This window comes from Procambarus clarkii, chromosome 31, assembly GCF_040958095.1.
Source record: "Procambarus clarkii isolate CNS0578487 chromosome 31, FALCON_Pclarkii_2.0, whole genome shotgun sequence".
Taxonomy (NCBI): domain Eukaryota; kingdom Metazoa; phylum Arthropoda; class Malacostraca; order Decapoda; family Cambaridae; genus Procambarus; species Procambarus clarkii.
Genome location: NC_091180.1, coordinates 14,663,435 through 14,684,670, shown reverse-complemented (window position 1 = coordinate 14,684,670; position 21,236 = coordinate 14,663,435). Strand labels below are relative to the sequence as shown.

The window sequence follows — 21,236 nt, the reverse complement described above, 5'->3', positions numbered from 1 at the left end:
AGGCAGCCAGCTCAGACAAACCAGCTGCTGGACGATTTATTGAGGAATTTAAAGAGTTTGCAGAGGCTGAGGGATACCTACCGCAACAAGTGTTTAATTGTGACGAAACAGGACTGTTTTGGAAAAGAATGCCTAAGAGGACATACATTAACAAGGAGGAAAAATCCTTGCCTGGACACAAGCCTATGAAAGATAGGTTTACGATTGTGCTGTGTTCAAATGCGAATGGCGATTTGAAAATTAAACCCTTGTTAGTGTGTGAAAACCCATTTGTGTGTGATGTGGAAGGCTAATAAAAAAGCATGGGTGACTAGGCTTATTTTTTCGGAGTGGGTGAATGAAGTGGTGTGCCCTGCCATAGAAAAATATCTGCAGGAGAAACATTTGCCACTCAAAGCCGTGCTTCTCCTCGACAATGCTCCTACTCATCCTCCAGGCTTGGAAGATGATTTGTTGCCCAGATACAATAAATTCCTCAGTTAAATTCCTTCCTCCTAACACCACTCCTCTAATTCAGCCTATGGACCAGAAAATCATAGCGAATTTTAAGAAACTTTATGAAAGGGCACTTTCCGGAAATGTTTTGAAATGACTGAAGCCACAAACCTCACTCTCAAAGAGTTCTGGAAACACCATTTTAACATTTGTAGTGCTTTAAAACTCGTTGACAAAGCCTGGCAAGAAGTGATTCAAAAAACCCTGATCTCTGGCTGGAGAAAATTGTGGCCTGAATGTGTGAGAGAACTTGACTTAGAGGGGTTTGAGCCTGTAAATGATGCGCCTATTGTTGACGAAATTGTTACTCTGGGCCGGCAAATGGGCTTGGAATTGGATGATGATGATGTGGAGGAGTTGGTGGAAGAACACAACGAAGAACTGACCACCGAAGAACTCCAAGCCCTTCAACAGGAACAGCAAGCAAACGCAGCTGATGATTCTACAGTGGAGGAGGATGAGGCAGTAGCGAATGTCCCTTCTGCAGAAATTAAGGTGTGTCAGATGTGGGAAGAGATTCAAACAATTATTGAAAAGACTCGCCCAGTGAAAGCTATAGTAGGCTGTTGCCTTAATCTTTTCAATGACAATGTGATGCCTTACTACAGAGACAGCTTGCGAAGAAGGGAAAAGCAAGCTTCCATGGACAGATTTGTGGTGAAAAAATCGAGCAGTGAGCCACAACCAGGACCTAATGGCACTCAGATAAAACGTGCCAGGGAGTGCACACCAGAAAGGTCCTCACTGCCTGATGTGATAATGGAAGGGGACTCCCCTTCCAATCAGTAACTCCTCTCCTCCCCCCCCCTTTCCTCACCATCTTCATATGCCTACAGCATTCAACAACAAGGTAAGTAATAACTTGAACATAGTTTTGTAGGTTTATTTAGATGAATTTGGTATAAAAATTTAGTTTGATGTGGGGTTTTTGGGGTACTGTAGTCAGGAACGGATTAATTTATTTCCCATTATTTCTTATGGGGAAATTAGCTTCGGAATACGAGTTTTCGGAATATGAGCTGTCTGCAGGAACGGATTAAACTCTTAAACCGAGGTACCCCTGTAGGTTGTGTATTTCGCCATCTGGAGACCAGCACTGGGGTGTCCAGAGACCTGGATGTACAACGAAACTTGGGACGCCACAGATAATTTACCTCTTCCCTAGTATTATATATATATATATCATCCATTTCAGTGTCATTTTATAGAGAAATCTATCTCTTTTGATTAATATCAGAAATTTTACAATAAACCTGTTACCATGAAACTTATTCCACAAATACTTGTCGAATACCTGTTATGAATCCGAGTATCAACGTCCTTGAGGCCCAGTCTCTGACCAGACCTCCTGATTGGTGGTCTGGTTAACCAGGCTCTTGATGTTATAGAAGACTGGCAACTTTACCCTAATCACACTCCTCACATATTTTGTGCATCCATCCCAGTCTTACTCAATCCTTCCCCACATATTTTATCTTTCCAACCCAAATTTAGTCACTTGACCACTTTCATTCACCTCATTTGAACGCTATCTAATTTTATTCCTCTTAAGTCCATTACTCTCAACTTGTTTTTGACAGCAGAATGCCACACTTTATTTTATTATACAATATCTCTTTATAAAATATCCTCACTCTGTAAGGCTATATATTATTTGTAGTATATTTTAGATACTGTAGCTTACAGCTATGGCTTGGGTTGATAGCTGCTAACCAAACCTGTATCCTTTGTTTAACCAGTAAATGTTAGTGTAATTCTGAATTACTGTATGACCAACCTCTTGCTCTCTGATCATTCTCTGTGTATCGTCAGACCAACCTCTTGCTCTTGGATCATTCTCTGTGTATCATCAGACCAACCTCTTGCTCTCAGATCATTCTCTGTGTATCGTCAGACCAACCTCTTGCTCTTGGATCATTCTCTGTGTATCATCAGACCAACCTCTTGCTCTCAGATCATTCTCTGTGTATCGTCAGACCAACCTCTTGCTCTCAGATTATTCTCTGTGTATCGTCAGACCAACCTCTTGCTCTCAGATCATTCTCTGTGTGTCGTCAGACCAACCTCTTGCTCTCGGATCATTCTCTGTGTTGTCAGACCAACCTCTTGTTCTCGGATCATTCTCTGTGTCGTCAGACCAACCTCTTGCTCTCGGGTCATTCTCTGTGTCGTCAGACCAACCTCTTGCTCTCAGATCATTCTCTCTCTCTCGTCAGACCAACCTCTTGCTCTCGGATCATTCTCTCTCTGTCGTCAGACTAACCTCTTGCTACTAGATATATTTCTTGCCCTTTGATCAACCTCTTGCCTTCATATCATGTTTCATAATAGAATCCTTCATAATAGGACCAATTGCATTTCCTCTTTTATATTTCCTTTAACTATTGTATTCATATTTACATATATGTTATCATGCAAAAGTTTATATACAGTATGTATGTTTTCGTTATGTACCTGTGCTTTCTTTGATAATTACTTACTTGTTCCTGTACCTGGTACATAATAAAAGCAAATGCAAGTTTATAATTTTCAAACATTAGCTAAAGGTTAAGAAGAAGCATTTCTAACACTACTGTATTCTTATAATTTATATAATAAATCACAATCATTGTCATCTCTTCAAATCACCGAGTGTGCACCAACCAGAATCACACATTATTGTTTTAGAGGTTTTGTTTGCTTTTAATTACTTAAAAATTGTTTAATTTTGTCACCATCTTCCAATTCTGTCGCCAGCTTCCAATTCTGTCGCCAGCTTCCAATTCTCTCGCCAGCTTCCAATTCTCTCGCCAGCTTCCAATTCTCTCGCCAGCTTCCAATTCTCTCGCCAGCTTCCAATTCTCTCACCAGCTTCCAATTCTCTCACCAGCTTCCAACACAGTCACCAGCTGCCAATGTTGACACTTCTTATGAGAGGCTAAAACTGTTGGTGCTGCTTATATTCTATTTCTTCTCCACATACTACATTTTGAAACCTGACGCCATATTTAAAAGAACAAGCAAGCTTAATTTTGTGTTCCCTAAACGTTGAAGTATTTCATGTAGCTTGGTAGAAGTGTTTTTCTGAGCCCCTTTACATAGGAAACAAATTTCAGTAAAAATAACCAATATTTCTGTAGATTATTATGAGTGACACCATAGAGATTTATCAAATAACAATTATATTAACAAGAATTCTGTTTTGGCAGAGGGCAGTTCCCGTGAGTATCTGGCACGTTCCAGCGGGTCCCTGGGATCGGAGGAGGACGACCGCCTGAGCTCAGCCTCGGAGGGGAGCTTCTCGTATCACTTTGCCGACGTAGCAGATGTCAATGCTCTGGCTCGACTTCAAGAGGAAAGTCAGTATGATGCTTGCTTGGTATTGCTGGTGGTTGTATTAAAATGGAAGGTATGCTGGGTGATTGGAAGAGGGTGGTAGACTGGTTGAAGGGAAAGGGGACAGTAGACAGGGTGAAGAGAAAGGGAACAGTACTGTAGCTGGTTAGAGGGAAAGGGACAGTTGACTACTTGGTGGGAAGGGGAGAGTGGACTGATTGGTGGGAAAAGGACAATAGACTAACTGGTGACAAAACAACATTAAACTCGTCGGTGGGAACATATGACAGCACCAGTTTTAAATTACTAATATCATTCAAAGCCAGAACCTAATTTTTTAATTGACTCATGATCTCAACAATATAGGGTTAAATACTTTAAGAACAAAGTCATAAAGTAGTCATACTTATAAAAATTTAAATTTTTCATAAAGAAATATTATTACTATAACACATCAGTGAGTGTATAACATTTGCATGTAATTTGGATGTAATATCAATGAATGTCATTAAATCCTTCCCAGGGTCAGGTCAGTCAATTTCTTCAAACATTTGCTTCGTTAATATAGACAATTATTTGGTGTTGTAGTATTCCTGCTCTCTCATGGTTTGAGGCTCTGGCAGTTTTCTTGAGACAACAGTATAGTCTACCCTTGCCATGTGCCAGTTTTATTCGCTGCTTTGGTTATTAGTTGGTAGCAAAATAACCAAAATACAGTGACTGATCAGGGCAGTCGGAGAGCACTTACTTGTCCACTTATCGAATCTACACCTCTTACCTTCATTATGGTACCTTATTCAGCATTTGCTTAAAATCTTTTACAAATTCTAAAATGCTATGAGATCATCTTCAGTGGAAGAGTATTATTGTTGTGCAAGACTTCACACCATTTTGGTGCTTGTAGATCATCTGATAAAGGCAGAATAAGCTACTATGAACTCTGTAAGATGTACAGATCCCATAAATTGACAAGTAGGTGCTTCATAAATCTTGCCTGTAATTAACCCTTCAACTGCTCATCGCATCCAGGGATGTATTAAGGTGGCCCATTTTATTCAGAAGTCCTTCTGCATCTAGGGAAACGTCATATTGGAAAACAATCCAGAGCTCCATTGTCTTCTTCCAGAGCTTTAGTAAAAAGATGTGAACCATGTCTGGCACATCACCATCCAGCAACTAAACATGCAGGATGGCCATGCTAGAAACTGTTGGTGCTATGTAAAATTACAAGGACTTTGATGGACTTAGAAGATCTTTATGATGAAGAGGAATATATAACAAGTAGTGAACATGATTATTATCCCTCAGAATGTGCAATATGCTGCTCTGATAGCAAGGGAAGGATATTTTTTACAACAATATCCAATTCTGCTGAAAACATAGTTACAACATAAGAGACTATGAACAAAAGAATATTGGCAACTGGAGAAAGCTTACTGGCCCAAGTGAGGCAGCTCTTTTTTTTTTTAATTTTTCATATTCACATAGCAATACAGCAAACTGTAGAAGCCCTATTGTCTAATATAATGTAGCTCCTATTTCTGGGGAGGAGCCCATTGTGACTCCCTGAAGCCATATACCGAGAAGGACTTCGTCTACCAGGTTGCATCAGCTGTGGAGTTCTTAGGCCCAATGGGGACCAGAGCCAGAACTTGGCCTCCCCTCACAGAGGTGAAGGAAGCAGTGACATTTCACCACCTCACCAGGCAAGGCATGCTGAAAGTTAACAAGTCAAAGCAAATCACTGCTAGGTTCAAGCAGTGGTTTGCTTCCAAACCAAAGCCTCACAACCAGCCTAATGAATGCCCTCCAACTATATAAACAAATAATCAAATCTCTTGAAACTATCATGAACGTGTTTGTCCCTTCTTTCCCACTCATATGAGGGGAAAGGGGCTCTCCCCCTTCAAGAGTCTGGGCTGTCAGTTCTTACGCTGATGTGGTTGAGGTCACTTGACTGTTGTTGTGGTTCCTGGGTCGCCTTTCTGCCATGTGGGCATTGCTGTTCAGCCAAGTGATTTTGGGTCTTTTCAACCTACTGTGTAGGGTGAACCTGGCATACAGTGCTTGAACCTGCATGTGCTCAGGGTTTCCTTCTCTGTGTGCACCCTAGTGCTGCACTTGCATTGCCAAGGTTGTCTTCTCTGTAGTTTTCGGGGGTCGCTTCCTTAGTAGCCTTTCTTGTATGTGGTGATCCTCGCCCAGGGCGAGTTGGGTCTGGTAATGCCCGTCTTAACCCAGGTTGGAAGTGACTTTATCTGGTGGGACACACTGGTGGTTCATGGGCTTCCTATCAGCATACAGAGGTTGGCCTTCATAGCTGTGTAACCCAGGTTCTCAACTTAATTTTAGGTGCAGTGTAACATTCCCAGTGCCTGGGTGTCTGATTGGCTTACCCTTCTGGCCTGGGTAATTCCCTGCAGGTTCGGTGATCCTATGGATATCACCTCCCTAACCTGCTCTCGCTTTGTGCGATTTTGATGGTTACTCATCGTCAATGCCATGAGACGACGATCACTTGTTTTGCCTCCGTCATGCCGTCTGTTGGGTCAGCGACATCTTTGATCTCGAGTTCTGTCGGGTTTGCTCTTCCCAAGTAGCTTTTCGTTCTGTTCCTCCTGATGAGGTTAGGATGTATCAGACGTCTTCTACTTTGAGTTTGCGTTCCTCGTTTACAGCAGTTGGATGCCCCGGAGCTGCCCCGACTGGTGTTTAGTTTACTACATGAAATTTTTTTGGGGGTAAAACAGAAATTCCCATGAACTATTTTTAGATAGTGAAAATAAAAGAAAACATTTGTCCTTGTTATACGATAGACTTAATAGCCTAACTAATTCAATATGGTTAGGCTAAATAGTCAATTCAGTAATACAGTATTGTACATGTACTAGACTGAAAATCTTTCCAGAGCAAAAATATAATTATAAATACAAAAAACTATTCATAAACTGCTTTAATGTTTAGAATTTAGAATGAAGGTGAAAAAGGAACGTGATCTGTCAGTCATTGTACCTACAAGTCCCCAATTACTACTGTACTGTGGTCACGTGGCTTAGGGGTGAAGGGGGTCAAAGAAGCATTACCCAAGGTTTTGATACCGAGTTTCTGTCATCTGTGTGGCAAACGTGTTAATCACCATCACAGGGTACCTTAATTGTTTAGTGAAGGTCTAGTTCATTCAGCACAGTGCAACACCTTTTGTTGTTGGTGAATTCATTGAGAATTTACATATGCCTGAAAATAATACGTGAATCATTAAGGTTTCTGTTTGTCCTCTAAAACAATCATGATTGGCAATTAACCAGACTAGATAAGTGACATATAAAAAAACCGTCACATACAGTAATCAAATTTAAAGTTGTAAGCAGGTTAGTACTGAGTGGCTTGTGTTCAAGGCAAGTTACATAATAAAAATAGAAAATATATAATTTGTTATTTATAAATTACTTTGTTTTATAATTCACTTAGTTTACTGTAGCTGTATCATGTAAACATGTCACCTACATAATCCATTTAAGTATAAGAGATTATGTAGGTGACATATTTGCTTGATACAGTGATTGGAGATGGCATAGGAAAGAGGCTTTAAGTTGCACTATGCTTTTGTTGAAATGAGCAGTCACTCTTTGCAAAATATTCATACTGTATTAAAATGAGACTTGAATTCTAATTTTGTTTTGGTAATACTCACTAACATAAAATATGTTGCTCGATTTAACACTTAAACATTAGTCGTTTACACCCAACGTTCCTTATAGGGAACCGGTCAACATCATTTGTGATATTTGCTAAATGACGAATTGGGGACCCAGAAAAAATTATTAAATGAAGAGAAGCTTACGCACTCTCGAGTGACTCGCATGACATAATTAATTCTCAATTGCTATGTCATAAGTGCCTTTTGTAATGTTAATATTGAGTTGTTCTAGTTAAACTGTGAGGAAAGTGTGGTTGTTATCTCATAGTTGAGTAAGAGATGAAGACTTATGGTATATTTGAGAGATGCACGTTTAGGACAGATGCGGTTTGGTGTGTTGGCACCAGAATGTCGGTATCGCCAGGAGGCCTGGTCATGGACCGGGCTGCGGGGACGCTAAGCCCCGAAACCATCTTAAGGCAACCATCACTAGGGGGCAAAGTAGCCTGGTGCCGTGTGACAGTGACCCAGTCTGTAAAAAGCATACCACAAACATAATGTCGCTTTAAGTCTGTGATTGGCAGACTTATTCTTGCCATTGTTATAGCCCTGATTCTTAGGAATTCAAGCAGAAGACAAAGCAAGAAATTACTGGTTGCAATCTTTACCTCCAAATTATGGAGTCTACAGAGCTTCAACATTGGCCAGTAAACAGTTGCCACCATTGTGGTCATCTTGGAAGGTCCTCCTGAAGCTGTGATCCTCTACTTCAGGCATGTTGCGTGATCCAGCTCCTCATCCATTCCATCCTCCACTTTACTCCACCCACCTCACTCCACCTGAGTACTTGAAGAAGGCCACACATCTCCGTCTTCACGTGTACCTGATACATACGTGCAAACCTCTCACTCTTCATCGTCTTAGAAGTGCAGAAATCATTAAGTGTTCTCTCATGTAGGTTTATGATATAATTTGCATGTTAAAGTGTGTAGTATTCAGTGGGTCTGTCTGTCTGCTCTAAAATGTGTGCTTGTGCAAAAGTGAAAACTATTTTCTGCCCCCAGAATCCAAGGGCTAACTTGCCTCTTGTGCTGCTCATTGACCAAAATGTGCTGTGTGTGTGTGTGGTTTAGAGAACAGCAACTAGTAGCACTGTTATTATGGCTATGGTACCATTATTGATTAAGATGTTGTATGTTGTTGTGTTATATGTAATGTGTTGTGTTGTCTGTGGTAAAGTGAGACTGAACCAGTTATGCAGAGATGTGGTAGACTTACTTTTTTTACATCCACACATGAGTAATGTCATTCTGTAACTTTAACGTATAATAAAGTAGTTTAATAAATTAAATGCATTTGGCTGGTGTTTTAATGAACCTGTAATACACTGGATTATGACCCCTTCATCATCTTTTGTCTGATAAATTCAAATGTATTGTTATTGAATCTTACAAGTTCATTATTACATCACACTGTGCATGATGGAGATCACTGATGATTGTTACATTGCCTGATCCCATACTGCAGGGGTTATCAACCTGGGGATATTTATCCCTGGTACACTCTAGTTCCGAGGTGTCTACAATATGTACAGTACAATATATGTTCCAGCGTTCCTCTGTTGACTAGAGCGATCTTCGAACACATATATATATACACACACACTAAGATAAGCTTTGAACATATATTCACTAGAGCAACCTTGAAACAAACATATTCACCAAAGCTACCAGGGGTATGTACACCCTAAGTTGAGAACCCTTGCTTTAGTCATGATAACAGACCTGTGTCCTGCTAGATCTGCTTTAGTCAGTGATATCTAATGTTCTGATAAATCAAGAGGCAAAGGACAATATCATATGATTTTATGATATGACATTCAACATCATAAGATTTAATTTAAAAAGCAGAGATGTGCTGTCAGCTCCTTTGGTCGGCGTCGTGTAATGTTTCATATAATAATTTAATTGCTAACTGAAGTTGCAAAATCATGATATATCAAAGAGACAATTCTGGAGCAGTATGGTGTGACCAAACTCTGATATTCATTTCATTATTGGTGTCACTAAGATGGTGTCTTTTAATTGCAAAACTGCCCATAATTGAGGAACAGAAAATGGGGTTAGGTAGTTTAAGGAAGAGTGGCAGGAAGACTATCAGTATATAAACTGCATAGAACTACTGTAAGGGTGGATGTGCACAGGGCATACTGCAAGTTTTGTAGGAAGCCTTGTATTGATTACATGAGCAGATATGATGCCGAAGGTTGCAGGGCAGGGTCAACCATTTGAACCTACAGGTGGCAGTGAGGGTGGGCAGCCACCCATGGGTCCTTGTGTCTGAGTGGATAGTACACATGGGTCATAGTTTAGAGGGCCTGGGTTTGATTCCTGGCCGAGGCTATCATCCGAGGCATCATCCTGGGTATGTTCTCTGTGATAGAGAAATATACGTAGTAGTAGATATGGTGGAGAAAATTAGGTCGGAAGTTGGTACATTAGACAGCTGATGGATAGAAAGATGGGGTCCAAGAGCTAATGGCTGGATCCTGCAGACACAAATAGGAAATACAGGACCTGTAGGTGACAGTGAAGGGTCAAGCACAGGACCTGCAGGTGGGCAGTGATGGATCAAGCACAGGACCTGCAGGTGGGCAGTGAAGGATCAAGCACAGGACCTGCAGGTGGGCAGTGAAGGATCAAGCACAGGACCTGCAGGTGGGCAGTGAAGGATCAAGCACAGGACCTGCAGGTGGGCAGTGAAGGATCAAGCACAGGACCTGAAGGTGGCAGTGAAGGATCAAGCACAGGACCTGAAGGTGGCAGTGAAGGATCAAACAGAGGACCTGCAGGTGGCAGTGAAGGATCAAGCAACAAACTTGCAGGTGGCAGTGAAGGACCAAGCACAGGACCTGAAGGTGGCAGTGAAGGATCAAGCAACAAACTTGCAGGTGGCAGTGAAGGACCAAGCAGAGGACCTGAAGATGGCAGTGAAGGATCAAGCAGAGGACCTGCAGGTGGGCAGTGAAGGATTAAGCACAGGACCTGCAGGTGGGCAGTGAAGGATCAAGCACAGGACCTGCAGGTGGGCAGTGAAGGATCAAGCACAGGACCTGCAGGTGGGCAGTGAAGGATCAAGCACAGGACCTGCAGGTGGCAGTGAAGGATCAAGCACAGAACCTACAGGTGGCAGTGAAGGATCAAACACAGGACCTGCAGGTGGCAGTGAAGGATCAAGCACAGAACCTACAGGAGGCAGTGAAAGTGCTTTTGAGGCGGTGATTTGGGTTTGGAAGTTAGATATGTTGCTATTCATTTAACTTGTGCAAAGATGATTCAGACTTTTTTATTTTTTTTCCCTAATTTCTTGACTGTGAAATAGTCAAATGTTTAATCTATGTTTGTGGCAAAAAATGCTAGCCATCTGTGTTTTTGCTGTGGCCAACCGTACTATTTTTCTGATGAGCTGTACTTTTTCTATAGTTAACTGGCCCTTTGTGGGGCCTATTTTATATTTAGAAATGTTAAAAGGGAGGCATGTGAAAGGTTATAATATACAATATGAGAGGAATGTTGTTAAATTACAATACGATAAAAAGTACATGGAGAGAGCAACGCATGTGTAAGACAGAGTGGTGTATCAAACCAATAGTTTTATATCATTGTTAAAGTAAATGAAGGTTGTTCAGTGGTTCTGGGTTATTCAAGATGTTTGAAGGTGTGTAGTGCAGAGGTTAGCACACCCACAAGCATGAGACTAGGTTTAAAGCTTTGGCAGGGTGTGGAATGATTGCATTCTGTTCCTTCACTTTATTAGCCTGTCTACCCAGTTGTAATAAAGACCAGAAAGTAAAATGATTGGCAGAATGTATTCTGGGAAAGACAAGGCACTCGATAACCAAACTGGTGGTAGTACCTGGCCAGAAAATTTAAGAAAGCAATAGTAGAGATCTGAGGCAGGGGAAATAGAGAAGGGTGTGAATGTAACAGATAATGAGAGAAAATGGAGCATTTCAGACATTAGTGTACATGTTTAGTGTCCCCAAGTCATTTAGAGACGCCGTAATTAAATTAAAATTGGTGGAGAGAGGATATTTATCGTACATCAATGTAGGTTCTCACTGAATTTCTTTCCTGGAGTAAGGGAAGGGAAAAGTGTTTGTTTGGAAGAACAAACTAAAGTGAAGGGCTGCATGAAGGGGAAACTTGTTTCAGGTGTAATACCTGTGTGTTAAGTGCTGGGATGGTTTCAGGGATGGATACTCTGCAGCTAGAGCAGTTTGGGTAATAACAATTTAACTGAAACCTGTGAGTTACTCTGTGCAGTATCAATGGAGAATCTGATAATGTTAAATTTTAGGGAACTAGGTAGGTATGGAAAGATGTGCAGGGCTTAAATCTAACGCTCATATAATTGCTGCTGGTGTGGTGCAGCAGATGATGTGTATGTTCCCCGGTGCAGCGGATGATGTGTTTGTCCCTCGGTGCAGCGGATGATGTGTATGTCCCTCGGTGGAGTGTATGATGTGCGTGTCCCTTGGTGCCGTGAATGATGTGTGTGTCGCTCGGTGCAGCGGATGATGTGTATGTCCCTCGGTGGAGTGTATGATGTGTGTGTCGCTCAGTGCCGTGAATGATGTGTGTGTCGCTCTGTGCAGCAGATGATGTGTGTGTGTGTGTGTGTGTGTGTCGCTTGGTGCCGTGGATGATGTGTGTGTCGCTCGGTGCAGCAGATGATGTGTGTGTCACTCGGTGGAGTGTATGTGTGTGTCGCTCAGTGCCGTGAATGATGTGTGTGTCGCTCGGTGCAGCAGATGATGTGTGTGTGTGTGTCGCTTGGTGCCGTGGATGATGTGTGTGTGTGTCGCTCGGTGCCATGTATGATGTGTGTCGCTCGGTGCCATGTATGATGTGTATGTGTCACTCGGTGCCATGTATGATGTGTGTGTCGCTCGGTGCCATGTATGATGTGTGTGTGTCACTCGGTGCCATGTATGATGTGTGTGTGTCACTCGGTGCCATGTATGATGATGTGCACATCGCTGGGTCCAGTGGATGATGCGCACATCGCTGGGTGCAGTGGATGATGCGCACATCGCTGGGTGCAGTGGATGATGTGCACATCGCTGGGTGCAGTGAATGATGTGCACATCGCTGGGTGCAGTGAATGATGTGCACATCGCTGGGTGCTGTGGATGATGTGCACATCGCTGAATGCAGTGGATTATGTGCACATCACTTTACCTCAAATACTCCATACAAAAATCTCTTATTATTGTTAATACCTGTAATGAGATAATAATATAATACAAACAAGTTATGTTCTGAGAATGTGTTCATAAAGCCGTGGTTCGGGATGCAAAGAGAGATTTTCTATAGGCTGAATGCTATTAATTGGAGATGCGTTCCTTGCCCACCAAAAATCCTTACAAAACAAATATATTTGGGACATCCAAAAATCAGCAAGTTATTTACCTTGAGTGATGGAGTTGTCCTACTTGTCAAAGTTGGCCATTTTTCAGAGTGAAGAGATCTAGTTGATGGAGGAGATGGTGGAAATTGGTGATGCATGGGTGATGGAAGATGGCAATGTGGCATCTGTGGAGGATGGCAATGTAGCATTGGTGGAGGGTGGCAATGTAGCGTCTGTGGAGGGTGGCAATGTAGCGTTGGTGGAGGGTGGCAATGTAGCGTCTGTGGAGGGTGGCAATGTAGCGTCTGTGGAGGGTGGCAATGTAGCGTCTGTGGAGGGTGGCAATGTAGCGTTGGTGGAGGGTGGCAATGTAGCGTCTGTGGAGGGTGGCAATGTAGCGTTGGTGGAGGGTGGCAATGTAGCGTCTGTGGAGGGTGGCAATGTAGCGTCTGTGGAGGGTGGCAATGTAGCGTCTGTGGAGGGTGGTAATGTAGCGTTGGTGGAGGGTGGCAATGTAGCGTCTGTGGAGGGTGGCAATGTAGCGTCTGTGGAGGGTGGCAATGTAGCGTCTGTGGAGGGTGGCAATGTAGCGTCTGTGGAGGGTGGCAATGTAGCGTTGGTGGAGGGTGGCAATGTAGCGTTGGTGGAGGGTGGCAATGTAGCGTCTGTGGAGGGTGGCAATGTAGCGTCTGTGGAGGGTGGCAATGTAGCATCTGTGGAGGGTGGCAATGTAGCGTCTGTGGAGGGTGGTAATGTAGCGTCTGTGGAGGGTGGCAATGTAGCGTTGATGGAGGGTGGCAATGTAGCGTCTGTGGAGGGTGGCAATGTAGCGTCTGTGGAGGGTGGCAATGTAGCGTCTGTGGAGGGTGGCAATGTAGCGTCTGTGGAGGGTGGCAATGTAGCGTTGGTGGAGGGTGGCAATGTAGCGTCTGTGGAGGGTGGCAATGTAGCGTCTGTGGAGGGTGGCAATGTAGCGTTGGTGGAGGGTGGCAATGTAGCGTCTGTGGAGGGTGGCAATGTAGCGTTGGTGGAGGGTGGCAATGTAGCGTCTGTGGAGGGTGGCAATGTAGCGTTGGTGGAGGGTGGCAATGTAGCGTCTGTGGAGGGTGGCAATGTAGCGTTGGTGGAGGGTGGCAATGTAGCGTGGCAATGTAGCGTCTGTGGAGGGTGGTAATGTAGCGTCTGTGGAGGGTGGCAATGTAGCGTCTGTGGAGGGTGGTAATGTAGCGTCTGTGGAGGGTGGTAATGTAGCGTCTGTGGAGGGTGGCAATGTAGCGTCTGTGGAGGGTGGCAATGTAGCGTCTGTGGAGGGTGGCAATGTAGCGTCTGTGGAGGGTGGCAATGTAGCGTCTGTGGAGGGTGGCAATGTAGCGTCTGTGGAGGGTGGCAATGTAGCGTCTGTGGAGGGTGGCAATGTAGCGTCTGTGGAGGGTGGCAATGTAGCGTCTGTGGAGGGTGGCAATGTAGCGTCTGTGGAGGGTGGCAATGTAGCGTCTGTGGAGGGTGGCAATGTAGCGTTGGTGGAGGGTGGCAATGTAGCGTCTGTGGAGGGTGGTAATGTAGCGTCTGTGGAGGGTGGCAATGTGTCAGTGGCTATATTTGATGTAGGAGATGATGGGTTTGTGGTAAGCACCTGTGGGGTCACCATCAGTGTCACTAGCTGCTGTGAAAGTAGATGGTTTAGAGTCGGACTTTTCTTAACGATAGTTGAGGCAATTGATTGCGACTTTTTGACAGGCAATTGCTGGGTTGGAAATTTTGTTGGGAAATATTTTCTCAAAGTAATTTGCACAGCTATCTTCTTCTTTTCTAGATAAATTTGCTTGTAGGGTGCAAGACCATTAAATATAATTTTTGAGGCATTTTGATATCTCACCATCGCCTTCTTGCTATTTCAAAATTGCCAAGGTATTATCTACCAGCTTAAATACCTCTGGTAGTCTCTTGGCTAACTTCTCTAAGGTAATGGGTTGCTTTTTCCTTGGCACTAGTGCATTATCAACATACTTTATCTTCTTATCAGTCGTTGTTATAATGGGGGTGGGGGGAAATAGCTCTATCTTGTCCATTATTCCAACCCCCCAGTTAACTAACGAGGCCGGGGGAAACAGCTCTCTCTAGTCCGTTATCCCGTCCCCAGTTAGCTAACTATTCTAGAGCACCTCCAGAGTTCCTAGAGCAGCCTCTCTCGTTCAACACCTTGTAACCTAGGTATTCGACTACCTAGGTGCGGCGACTACAAGGCGCCGTAACTTGATCAGCTACCCGAAACTCTAGAGAGAACTCTAGAATACATTTCACTGCCACAAACGTATAAGAGAAAATGAAAGGAAAGAAATGAATAGTGAAGTAATTAGTGAGGGTTTGGGGTGAGAGAGGTAGAGAGGTGGGAGGAGCGAGGAGGGTCATTAGTTGAAAGTGAGAGTCTGGAGAGGGGTGGAGGGAGAGGTGTAGATAGGTAGAAGTAGAAGAGTAGATAGAAGTAGAAGAGTAGATAGTAGAAGAAGAAATGCTGCCACCATCCATTCAAGACCATCACATACAAGACAAGGAATGGAACTTGTCTGTATCACAAAATTCTCAAAAGATGTTATCAAGGTCATTATTAGTCTGTTCCATCTGTATCATGTACTCATTAAAATCATGAACCAATAATCACAGAGGCTTTCTCATCTCAACTCAAAAACTCTAGGGAACAAAGTTAAAGACCATTTAAATAATAAATTCAATTATATTTCACATAACTATCATAATTTAAGCAATTCAAATGTTCCAGTTTAATATGCAAAGTGAGTCATCATCCAAGAATTTGAGAACCCTACAACTTGACTGCCCCTGATCATCACACAACATATGTAAACACGACCAAGTCACCTTAATGCTCAACTCACCAAGTGTCTGCCTATAGCTGGATTGAGAGGGGGGGGGGGCCTGTAGTTGACAGACTGTCCCGCCCTGCCGGCCGACAGCCTCCCTGCTAGGCCGTCTTCTCTCCTCTGCTGGCTGCTGTTCTTCTCCGTCTTGTTAAATCTCTCGAATCAATAGCTCTCCGAGTATATATTGGGGAACCTAGTAACTAACTCCGCCCACAAGTAGATAGCCTCAGGCACTCTACCAAGCCACTCCTTAAACGTCGGCATGTTTGAAGGCTAACAGGCTACAATTATAAGATTAGCGGAAGCAAGGTGAAATTCTCATGGCTGACCTCAGGTCACTTGGTGGTCATTAACTCTTAGAGGTGTGAGATTCAGGCCGCCAGAATGGCGCCTGTCAAATCCTTGTCTATGACTCGTGTATCTCTATGTATTTTAAATACAACTAAATCAAACACCTTTACAGTGTTACATTGTTAATGGTATTTTCCTCGATAAAGTCCAAAGATAGCACACCACTGGCTAGTCTGGGCACGAGTAAATGTTGACTGAGCATTGGTCTTCATGGATATGTGTCACATCGTACACAAGGCAGTTCACCAACATATTATAAAACCTACCAAATTTAACTCGACCAAACCTAATCTTACCCAAACAAAACTAATCTAACCAAAATGGGCCTAACACAGCATAATCTAAGCTAATGCATCCTAACCAAATGATATAAACAGTTTTGGCAATCGTAAAATGAGCTGTCGAAAAGTCTTGTGTGGGATTTGACAACACCCAACCACCTTTTTGTACAAATACAATACTCCTCCATGTGGCTGCTGCACAGACGTTTTAGTGCTCTGCCGCGAAATTCAAAGGGACAATCTGGCAAGTTTGTGGAATGATTTTATGCGTGAAAAGGGTACAGGGGACCCCTGAGAGAATGTTCATATGGACAAATGTTCATAAAGCGGAGACTGCATGTGTACTGTATGTACATTTGTGTGTGTGTACTGTATATGTCTATGTAATATGTATGTATGTATTCATATATATATATTTTTTTTATAACAGGATAGCTAGAAAGAGAAGGATTTACTCTTACTAGACATATAACAAGAAGTTAAGTTTTGGCTGGTTTTTGATCCACTGTGAGAAAGCTGAAAAGGTGTTGTCTTAGCCAAAAGGTTAAATGTCATACTAAGTATTCACTAAAATTTAAGAAATGTGATACATATTTCAATACAAATTAATAAGGAATCCTATAAATTAATTCCAGTTTTCCACCAATACATAACATTAGGTCACCACTTTTTTTTGGTTCTAATGTAATTCATTCACATTTACCGGTATATTCGAAACTTAAAATATATTCGTTTAACAATAAAAAATAAACTGAGAGTTGCCACAGCTCGACTAGAATATTTTAAAATGATAATGTAAATATTATAAATTAATATCTCCGTTAATATATATTTAACATATACTGTAATTATTTAAAGTAAAATATGTAATCTACTGGTACAATGCCTGTAACAAGTAATTCATATTCCTTTTTCTTGCTACATTCTTAGCATGTGATGTTAATTATATATTTTTTAAATCCATAAAAATAAATAAATATATATATATATATATATATATATATATATATATATATATATATATATATATATATATATATATATATATATATATATATATATATATATATATATATATATATATAATATACACACACACACATATATACAGTATATATAAAATAAAACAAAACATACACCCATACACACTCTGTACATACATTTATATACAGTATACATTATATATATATATATATATATATATATATATATATATATATATATATATATATATGTCGTACCTAGTAGCCAGAACTCACTTCTCAGCCTACTATTCAAGGCCCGATTTGCCTAATAAGCCAAGTTTTCCTGAATTAATATATTTACTATAATTTTTTTCTTATGAAATGATAAAGCAACCCTTTTCTCTATGTATGAGGTCAATTTTTTTTTATTGGAGTTAAAATTAATGTAGATATATGACCGAACCTAACCAACCCTACCTAACCTAACCTAACCTATATTTATAGGTAAGGTTAGGTTAGGTAGCCAAAAAAAGCTAGGTTAGGTTAGGTTAGGTAGGTTAGGTAGACGAAAAAACATTAATTCATGAAAACTAGGCTTATTAGGCAAATCGGGCCTTGAATAGTAGGCTGAGAAGTGCGTTCTGGCTATTAGGTACGACATATATATATATATATATATATATATATATATATATATATATATATATATATATATATATATATATATATACACACACACACACACACACACACACACACACACACACACACACACACACACACACACACACACACACACACACACACACACACACACACACACACACACATATCCCTGGATGGATTATGACTGCTGTATTGAGCATTTTAATAACAAGAAGCTTAATTTCTGAAAAGACTCATTATTTACTCTATAACCTCCTCCTGTTGAGTAACTGTTTCATAATAGACAACTGTACTGCATTAATGTCCTCTTCTCAAACTGGTAAACGGTAATGAAAAGCTTCAAAATCTGTTTTTGATGTTCAGTGTCGGCTCTTGTCTTCGGCCATCGATTATTTACCGTTGATATTAAGCCACTTTCTTTAGGCGAGAGATTTTGCATGGATTACCAGTTAATGTTGAAGTGTTTTCTTTTTTAGGTATGGTGAGTAAATAAGTTGAGTCTTGAGAGTGTATGTCATTGAGGGACTTGCTTATATGTCAAGTACCTCATTGAGGTACGTCATTGAGGTACTTGAGGTACGTCGTATGTCATTGAGGTACATTGATTATCAAGATTCAAATCTGCTGAATTTTGAAAGATCAAGATAACAAAGAGTAATTTGACTAAGGTTACACACAGACATCACAATAGTGTGATATATCAAATGAACAAATCCACAAGGGACATGATGAGGGTTTGAACATACGCCTGGGATGATCCCAGACGTGGCTTAATCAACTGTGCCACCATGTCGTGGCATAGTCAACTAAGGTGCGTCTGGTATCATCCCGGACGTAGGTTCAAACCCTCATCGCGGCCTTTGTAGATTTGTTCATTTGACTAAGGTTGTTTGTAATATTGTTGCAGTTACCTAAGTCTTGATAAATGTTGATAGCTCATTTGCCTTTGATTTACTTGCCATAGACATTAGATATTAATCACGAAATGACTCCAGGTTCGGTAACCATGTTCCAGTCGCCTAAATCTTGAGACGTCTATATATATATTCTTAAGCCTCCTATTATGCTTTCCACTTTATTTACATTAACTTGAGGATTTCAGACTTGCTCCAGGTTTCATGAAGGTCTTCTGCATTTTGTCACTCATGTTATTGCTTGACTGGAACTTTGATACATTCTTGCCTGTTATCCCATTCTTTTAATATCTTACTATCCAATAGTAACCCAGTACAATGCAATGGTATATGCAGTAATGACAAATTATATAGAGAGCTTACCAGAGGAAAAGAGATTTATAATTATTAGAAATGAGACTTAGAAGGTGATTAGAGCTGAAGTTTTGACGGTTTTATTTCATGACAGGTTCATATGGTTACACAGTATACTGACACAAGTAAATTATGGGTTCCATATTTCCCACGTCATTGTGTAGCATGATGGAATTGACGTTTTTTTTATTGTAATCGGTGGACAAATTAGTCAATTTATTTCCTTTTTCCTTAAGTTATCAAAATATTTCATTTCACATGGGGTAGCACAATTTATTATTTATTCTGCCTGTCTTTTGGAGCAACTTATGAAAATGGATTCAAGACTGGAATTAGTACTTCTGGACTGAAGTCTGAGAGGTTTAATGTCAAAATGGATATTGGTTAAATGTTTATTTTTGATTAGCATAAGTATTTGCTTAGATCTTTTTATTTGTTAATTCAAGTGCTGTAACTACAAAAAAAATGACTTTTTTATTTTTAAATTAACAATTGTATTAATTTCCTTCAATACTAACATATGTACTCTATACCTGATAACTGATCATTTTAAAGTTGCTGTAGCAAGTGATAATTTTTTAGTTCAGGTCCCAAGGCATTCAGGGAATGTTTGATGTATTCGTTTAGCTAATCTTATTTCAGGGATGTTTTGACATTACTGCAATAACCCTGCACTTACAAGCCTCCTTTGTTACCCCCCTGTAGTGCACTGACCTTTCTTTATTTCTCTTTCTGTCTCCAACTGTTAACTGAAGAGGGGTTCAAATTGCAGGTTTAAAGCTTCCTGACCCAAGACGGAGTTCAAGATTTCCAGGTATGTGGCTTGTGACTTGCTTACGCTTAATGTTTATTGGCACGTTTACCAACCAGGCTCAAATGTGTATTAGTTCATTGAAAAATATTTGTGGCTCTAGCATCATACTTGAGGCTGCATGTAATATTCCTTTTATATGACGTGTTCCCTTTGATGTCGATTGCACCAAGATTCATCCTGATGTAATCACCTTTGAGCCTTGTTTCTGCATGAATGTTGCATGCTATGGGGTATGAACAATCTCTGCAGTGCATGTTGAACACGCATGCTGTTAGTGGTGTGCCTTCCGTATCTAATTCTCAAGTGTAAGAAGGCACAAAGTAATATGTAATAATTATATAAATTACCCTTTATATAATAGAAAGTTCACTTGTGTAATTCTTAATTCATTATTAATTTGTGACTTGTTAAACAGTAATGTATAATTACACTCATACTGCCTATGGTATCCCTCTAGTTTCCAAGTAAGGTCTTTTAAATAACCACAAGATGTTTATAATTTTGACATAGTGGAATGATCTCTACAAAATGATGCTCTTTCAGCATTTTCTTGATTTTAGAAATCAAGTCAGTGTTGCACATTATCCGTAGCTCTTGTAAGGAGCAAAATTGAAAGACTCTACTCAATTTATTAATTTAATTTATTTGTGTGTTGAAATCCAAGTAAATTACTGGCAGGACTCGAGCTAGAGACTGGGAGAGTCCCGAGATGCAGTAGGACAGTTGGCTGTGATCCTGTTTGTGGCACAGTGGCTTCCATGTGGACTTGGCACATACAACAAAAGTGGGAATGTAAGAGAAGTCAATATCCAATCTCATATATGGGGTCCAAAAATTATTTTCTTCCATGTCATTTTTCTCTTCTATGACATAAAGATCATGGTTGATGTGATCACTACAGTTGAGTCACGGCAAGTGGGTGTCCAGCATCAGTGTCATAGAGACCCTTTTTGAAACATCCAAGTAGGCTCATAATGATGCTAGGGAGGTACTGACAAACATTCAGTCCAGCCTGGAAGGACTACCAGGAGTTTCATAGGTGAAAACTCTGCTCCTCTTTGGCTTTACAAGTGAGTGTAAGGCATGCTCTCCCTAACTACCAATCAGTCCACCAGACCACTACATCACAAGCGCCACTAGATGGCAGCACCAACAC

The 21,236-nt window shown here is 41.0% G+C and overlaps 1 protein-coding gene across 4 annotated transcripts in view; it reads left to right on the top strand.

Moving 5' to 3' along the window:
- LOC123758670 (SLAIN motif-containing protein 2) overlaps positions 1-21,236 on the top strand; it is a 72,248-nt gene that overhangs the window by 23,384 nt on the left and 27,628 nt on the right. For 3 of the 4 annotated variants that reach the window (XR_011230070.1, XM_045743207.2, XM_045743205.2), the window contains 2 exons: positions 3,684-3,833; positions 20,039-20,080. Coding sequence is in view for 3 of the 4 variants with exons in the window: in XM_045743207.2 (XP_045599163.1) it covers positions 3,684-3,833; positions 20,039-20,080 (192 nt within the window). In the remaining variant the exon portion in view is untranslated. The remainder of the gene's footprint in view (positions 1-3,683; positions 3,834-20,038; positions 20,081-21,236) is intronic. The other variant, XM_045743206.2, reaches the window with a different exon arrangement.